The following is a 7,895-nucleotide window of genomic DNA, read 5'->3' on the forward strand; positions in this document are numbered from 1 at the left end:
TGTTCTCTTGCAATATAATGTGCATCAAGCAACAATAGTGATGACAATAATTCGACGATAATTCGTGACATACCTCTTGGCCAGCAATGTCTTCCCATTGCACTGATGCTCCTCCTTCCAAGATCTCATCGAGAATCACTTGCGCGAGTTTTGGATCTACGCCTTTTAAAATAGGTACTTTTCTCGTTGGCGTACTCCTGTTACTGTTCGAAGTGATCGGTGTTCCTGGACGTCTTATAGGTGAACCGTTGCCCGGTACAGACAGTTGTCTTTTTACAGAGGGTGGTGTGGAGGACGGTTTGATAGGCATGGTTCTGTGGCAAGGTTGAATAGGCATCGATCTACCCATACTTCGAGGCAATGTCTGGCTCTTACTTAGGGGTGTTCCTATTATTCGTTTACCAGGGACCGATAGTTTCCTACCAGATGCTGAAACAATACCTGTACTTAGAAATAAATCTTAAAAATGATAATTTTTACAATTTAATGCAGTTTAATAATGTAAAAGAATCGCTACTAGAGTTGTTGATATGATTAAAGGCAGCTTCTGCGTAATAGATAAGAAGGTCTATCGCAAACATAAAAATAAGAAAAAAATATTTTCACAGCCAGGATTTATTTTCAATATTATTATCTGTATCGTCCGATTTAGTAATAAATAGTAGGTAAAAATGTTTATCGCAACAGCAATATATTATCTCACTAATATAACATAATTAAATTGTTGAAACTAATTAATTTTATGTTAGGATTTTTATGTACATTCAAATAAAAAATACTTCCTACTATTTGCATTTTCTAATAAAGTTACAATTGCATTACGTGTATCGTGTGGTGTCTCGCTTCAGTCGAAAGCAGAATTATAATTTAGATGCAATGTAAAATTCAATGGAACAATAAGTTATGTTTGCGATATTCATGCGACAGGTAATAAAAATTAATTAGCAAACAAATCAAATCTCTTCTTTAATTCGGTAATTTTAATGTATGTATATTGGAATATATATCGATTTTTTTAAACTTTTGTTTCGATTTGAAAAATTTGAAGAGAAATAAAGATACATTGTCTCGTCACACATTATCTTTAGCTATCACTAATGAAAATTGCATAAATATTAAATCTATGAAAAAATTATACATCATTTTTAAATTTTATGTGATTGTGAATGTATATGTATGTGAAATATATATGGGTATAACATGACAGTGTACATGTGTTGTACCTTTGATCGTACGTCTAATTTGTCTTAATGTGTATTTGATAAATAACGTATAAATGTTCTAAATTTACTTTAGGCTTTATGAAAAACTTTATCGTATAATAAGTGGAATGCAGCAGTATTTAAAAATCTATGTTAAAAAAAATACAAAGAAGCAATTAAGACAAGTCCACATTCAACTACTCTATTCTCATCCTTGTACATACATGTCAAATGAGAAATGTGTATACAACTATAATAAAACGAGTATCTCTTCCAAATGAACAACGACTAAATAGCATTACTGTGTTATTTACTTGCATTCGACTTTCTTTCGCACTCAGGCTCAGAATCTCAGGCAAACAATACCTTCAATAGTATGAGCGAAACAGTTTTTTGGTGAACGTGGCCTTAACTTGGGAATCTGGGTACACATAGTCTGTCCAGCGTTAATTGTCGTGTGTATATTGTTTGTGTTCTTATTATGATTAATGTTGGGTGAAGATCGAGCGTTTTGAAAAGTGTGCGTGTTGCGGCGAGCCCTCAGATGCTTTCCCGGATGTTCGCCGTCCGTTTTATTTCCAGGTGCGCGATTGTTGATATTATTGTTGATACCCAGCTTTCTCAGCTCACGCACACTCACTACAAAAAGGAAAAAACATTCTCTGCCATGCTGCAGTAAGGCTATAGACAGCTAAAAAAGAAAATCAGGCTAATCCTTCAGTCGTATCGCGCAAGTATGTAATGTAGCAAATATGTAACAAAATGCCAATATCGCTAAATGTCTCGGAGCAAAAAGCACGCGTTTTCATTGTTATCAAGATGCTGCCGCATGACATTTAATGAGATTGGACTTTTAATATTTTTTGCTCTCAGTACTTTGTCTATCGACATAGATTCGCGCCAATTTTTCTTTCATTTACATTTCTGCGAATAGAAATATAAAAAAAAATGCAAAATAAAGATTGACTTGTGCTCAAGGTAAATAATAATTATACATAGGAAATTATAATAAGAAAATTATACGCGGCAAGCGCGCGCGCACACGCACACACACATACGCGCGCACGCACGCACACACGCACACACGCGCGCGCACACACACACACACACACACACACACACACACACACACACGTACATGCGTGCGCGTGCATGCACACACGCACGTGTGTATTTTTCGAAAAAAATTAAAGTAAATTGCACACGAGCATGCTAAATACACATTGAAATTCTTTCTCTTGCCATTGCCAAAGATTTACCTGTGGATATTGTTGCCGAATAAAGTGTACGTACACCCAGCAAATGAGAATGGATTGAAATAAATAATTGAAATGGATTCAGATTTTCAGAAATATTGATTCACGAATGTTAAAATGAATACTTTTCAATCTTGAATGCATTTTTATTCATTTATAGGAATCGCATGGAGCATATCTCTATGCCTTTCAATCTAAAAATAATATTAGTTTTTTCTGTGCAAATACAATTGAATACTGTTCAATTCAAAATTTTAAATAGGAAATGCAATTTTTGAATCCAATTGCATTCAATTGAATCCAATAAAAAAAAAGAAATATTCGCATTTATTTAAAATACGCATTCGGATAGAAAAAGTTTAATCCATTTTAATCCACTCTTGTTGGGAAATACATATCAATAATAATAATAATTATTATTATTATTCGTAAGAAACAAAATTGTCATTGTATCATAGGTAAAGAAGCTTGGAATATAGTTTTAAGTTGGACGCGGCAATGTGCGGCAGAACGAATGTACTACAACAGAACGAGTATACTAACCAAGAAAATCAAGTCTGTCTTTTGCCATTGCCAGATTCGTACACATCTTGTCGTGAAGTCTTTGCGCATGCTCCCATACTTCGCCGTGTCCACCAGTGCATTCTACAGCTATTCCTTTCTCCAATTCTCCAATTCCCTTTTTGTACAATTCTATCGCCATTTCCTTTTGTCCTGTCCCAATGAGTAAATAAGTAAGTAAGAGAGTAAGATTATCAATTAAAAGTATCAAAAGCTATATATAAATCCTACTAAAAAGGAGACTTTTAAATAAATTTTTAATTTATACACATATACAATATATAAAATAACTTGTCCCAATGTATGTACCCTCATTATCCTCATCGATTTTGAGTGCTTTGCTAATAAATTCAAAGGCTCTGCGATGATGGTGCTTTTGCTTAGCTAGCAATGGATCTCCGGGTCCTGGCCCGATAGGACGTCTAGGCACTTGCGACATGGCCTCGCCTTCTATCCGATTACCATTGATCAAACGCCCATCTGTTGGCTTTTGTCCCACAACAATCTCCAATTGACAAGCTTGTTTGGATGTCTGTCTACGCTGTATCAGCTGAGACGTGGAGGTATACAGATACTTGAACACCACAAACAACTGATACAGCAGAGTGCGCAGCACATTGAACAGTAGTATCAGGGGAAAGGAGACAATGTAGAGATTGCGCTTGTGTACCGAGGGCTGCGAGGAGCCGTCTAGGAAGCGATGATGCCCGTGATGATAGTGATGATTGTGACGATGGCCGATACAGCTGATGGTCGTCGTCGTTTTGTCGCCGTTCTCGCTCTTGGTCACGCACAACTTCTTCGGCGACTTTGTGCCGAACTTACGGGTCGGTCGCGCGCCATCGCTGCAAGACATCTCCTAAGAAAGATAAGATTCCGTATGTTTGCGGTGGTCGTCGACGGTGGTGATATTCACGAGTGGTCGTGCCGAAGTCGACATCTCCGCAAGCGGCGGTCGAGGATGTCTACATCGTCGTCGCTCGAATAATCGCGTCGGCGCGATTATTAGGATTGGGAGTGACAGGCGGCAAGAGACGCCTGTTCGCGGAGAGACACGTTCTGTTACGTCTTACGCGACTAACGCGTAAGACTTGGGAAGTATCTCTTGGAAGAAAAGCCGAGAACGAAAAGCTGGGAACGAATCGATCTCACGCGCTTCCCCCTCTCGAGAAACAGCGGCAATCAACAAAGGCACGCGACACGAGCCTTCATTCAGCTTGAGCATCGCTTGTTTTCACCCGCTTCCTTGATGCTTCCTCGACGCTCCGTCGCTCCCTCCCGTCCTAGCTGGCAGCACCTGGCCACACGTTGAAAAATTGAACGATAGATGGTACGCCAAAAAAGCAGTAGATTTCAAACTCAAATCGGTAGTTTTCTTTTTTCAAGAAATTTCGTAAAACTGTTAGAAAATAGAAAAAAATATTGTAATTGTAATACATACCGAGAACAACTCAGTAGCGAATAAAATAGAAATTATAATAAAAAGAATGTACTCATTCACTTTTTTTCTTTAATCTTTATTTAGTCATTTTGAAAATGAGTATTACAAATTTTGTAAAAATTAACAGAAAAAAATATTCTAATCTGTATAAAATAAATAATTCAAATACTTATTATAAAAAATAATACAACATTCAATAATCTCAATAATAGGAAGAACAGAAATTATAATTTATGTTTTATTTAATTATAGTTTATAATTTTATAAAAATATATTTTTTGTTTTCCAAGAAACACAAAAAAAATAACATTAATATTACAATTTTTCACTCAACAATGCAACTGTAATATAATATGCCTTATACATAACAGTAATATTGAGTGGAAAACTATAACTTTATTATGTATTATTAATTATTTTGTTCTTCTTCGTCATGTAATGCCTGCGCAACGACATCCCTAATAAAATTATCGTTAAAAAGTTACAGAATAGGTCTATTGAACGCTAGACCAATGACACACGAGTAGCGACGATACTAACGTTCAATCAGAAGGATGCGCGAGATGCGTAAATAACGGCGAATAGAAGATACCAATCAGATACCAATCTTTGAGTAAAATGAGCAATAACATAAAATATTATGTACAAGTAAAATAAAGTAAAAAAAAGACAGTAGATAACCTGTCTGAAACAGTAGGCAGTAGGTTTATGAGAGCACTGATTCTGGCACTCCTGGCATAAAGTTTCTCTACTAAGAGAACACAGACTCTTGCATAATGCATAAGAGAATGAACCAAGATCCTTTATTTCCTTCCTTTCCATGAAATAAAGGATTCTCATGTTTTATGCGTTATGCAAGAGTTTGTGCTCCCCGTTTATAGTATAATTTATAGGATAATTTTCTTTATGTATACATTTATGCGGCTATGCAAATTTGTGTGGATATAACCTTAGGCGTCCCATGCCCCCACTCCAAACTCTCTTGCGCAACAGGAAGGATTTTCCTTAAGGCGGATTCTACGCGCGACGATGCGCTCATTGACTATATCACAGCATAACCAGCAGGACACTCCGTGTCGGCATCTTTGATCTTCGCGTCGAAGTCACGTGAGCATCCACTATGTTAACGTTTGAAAAATCCAGGATCGAAAGAGAATGCCCCTTGAGTAATAATGTAATCCCACACTAAAAAATTTTACAAAAATACTAACTAATGAACAAAATTAATTCAAAAATAGTAAAAACTAGTAAATAAATCAAATTTATTAAGTAATTATTATTAATTAATAATTATGAAACAAACATTTTTATTTAGTTATTTTTCGTAAAAAAAATATCAAAAATATAAATTTTACTTATGTAAATATAGATATAAAATAAAAAAATATATTTGTGGTTTTACCTAATTAAACATAATTATAAAAGTATATTAATAAATAATTATGTATATTGTATATTTTATATATTGTATATTGTATATTGTATTATGTATATTTTTTAGAAATATTTATGGCGCAGCTATTAAATTGTTTTCTTTTGCCACGGATATCTGCTCACACAGGAGCAGTGTAATATATACATTCTTGTCATCTTGCATTTCATTGGATCCACCCAAAACAAAAGCTGCGCAGCTATATCTGCGCGAACACACATTTTTTCGCTGATTATTTCTACTGGTTATACTGTGACCATCAGAGTATAAGTATGAAATCACACAGTCCGAAATAGGACTGCGGAATACAGAATGCGTCACTGGCCTAGTTTCCACCGAGGGTTTAATCCGGATGAGAATCCGGTAAGAACCAACCAACTACAGTCGAGTATTCCCCTATTACAATCGAACGACAGCGCTATTCCGCACTTTTCCATCACACAAGTTTTGTGCGTTATGTTCACATGATGCATCAAAGATGTATCCAGCATGAATATAATTTAAAAACTACTAACTTCATGTTAATAATTTACTTATTAAAATGAAATATAATTTTTCAAATTGTAAAAACAATTATCATTGTTGTAGTATTTAATGTTTTACAATTAATATTTACAATCTCATAACAATGTTTTGAACTGTTTTAACGCATTTATTATCATTTTTCCGCATCGTGTGAACGCACACAAAACTGGCGTGATGGAAAAGTACGGAAAAGGCACACTGAAATCGTGTAATGCGTCATTGTTTTTTTTAATCTTGGTATCTATATTTATGCATTCAGATTTTGTCATTTTGCTTCATTCATCTCGGCATTACGCATCATATCAGCATCGAATTATTTTAACCTATCAAAATACGATGGTTTATTACAAGAACAATGACGCACTCGCTATTCCGCAATATCAAATGCGGAATAGCGCTGAGTGATTGTTTCAATGACGCATTCTCTATTTCAGTCCTATCCTGCACTGTGATTTCACCCTAGTACAGGGTGCGTTACCAAAATCCGGACAAATTTCAATTTAAATTTTCCACTATATTGTGCCTCCGCCAGAGATTGTTGTTGGCGTCCGAAAAAGCTTCTAGTAAAGTCATATTCTCAAAATGGCCGCGATGTTAAAACCAAATGCGGAGTATAATCGAAAAGCCGCGATCGAAGGCACTCAGTAACGGAAATAATTCGGTTCTTTGAATATTCGAGATCAACCGTTTATGACATTGTGACAAAATATACGGCTTTAGAATAAATATCTAACGAAGGTTTCAATATGCCACCGAAAAAGAGTCACTCGAAAGAACGCATCGCGAGAACCTCCATAGTTCCTCCATAGTTGAAAAGGTTCAAGCGTTGATTTCGGATGACCCAGGGCTATTGTTGCGAAAATTAGCATCGATTGTTAGTGTAAGCGAGCCAACAATGTCGAATTGCCGAGGAGAATCTTCGATACAAATCGTACATATTAATATACGACAGATGCTTTCTGAGACTGCCAGGAGACTGACAGTCTCAGCCGAGTTGCTCACTGCAATCTGCTATTCTTTGAAAAACGAAGCGTCGGGACGAATCAGGTTCTTTTCTGATGAAAAAAATTTTTACTGTGATGCCAAAATCAATCGAAGGAATGATGAGGGCTTGCCTACAACCCCAAAGGATGTCTCTGTTGTTGCCAGAAATTTCCGGCCAATGTTCACGTGCTAGGTGTTGTGTCAAGGTGATGTCATGCCATCACATTTCTTTAAAAAAGGGGAAACTGTCACAAAAGAAGTATTTCGCGTTCTGATGGATATAGTGAAGCCGTAGATAGAAACTGTGGCATCCGGAAGGCCATATATTTTTCAGCAGAACGGTGCACCGTCTCATACGAGTCATTTGATTTAAAATTGGCTCTCGGACAACATATGTTATCGATATGTTTTGGTCCAAGGAATTCTGGCTCTCCCAACAGCCCAGATTTAAATCCCTTGGACTATTACGTATGGAGCGTAGTTGAAAGATTATA

General features: G+C 36.1%; 1 protein-coding gene across 1 annotated transcript in view; it reads right to left on the reverse strand.

Moving 5' to 3' along the window:
• LOC105623779 (spastin) overlaps positions 1-3,875 on the reverse strand; it is an 8,708-nt gene extending 4,833 nt beyond the window's left edge. The window contains exons 1-3 of the mRNA XM_012205156.1: positions 3,329-3,875; positions 3,002-3,172; positions 74-429 (exon numbers count right to left, since the gene is read on the reverse strand). Coding sequence (XP_012060546.1) covers positions 74-429; positions 3,002-3,172; positions 3,329-3,875 — 1,074 coding nt within the window. The remainder of the gene's footprint in view (positions 1-73; positions 430-3,001; positions 3,173-3,328) is intronic.
• Between the last annotated feature and the right edge of the window lie 4,020 nt (positions 3,876-7,895).

The sequence above is a fragment of the Atta cephalotes genome, assembly GCF_000143395.1.
Source record: "Atta cephalotes unplaced genomic scaffold scaffold00064, whole genome shotgun sequence".
NCBI classification, from domain to species: domain Eukaryota; kingdom Metazoa; phylum Arthropoda; class Insecta; order Hymenoptera; family Formicidae; genus Atta; species Atta cephalotes.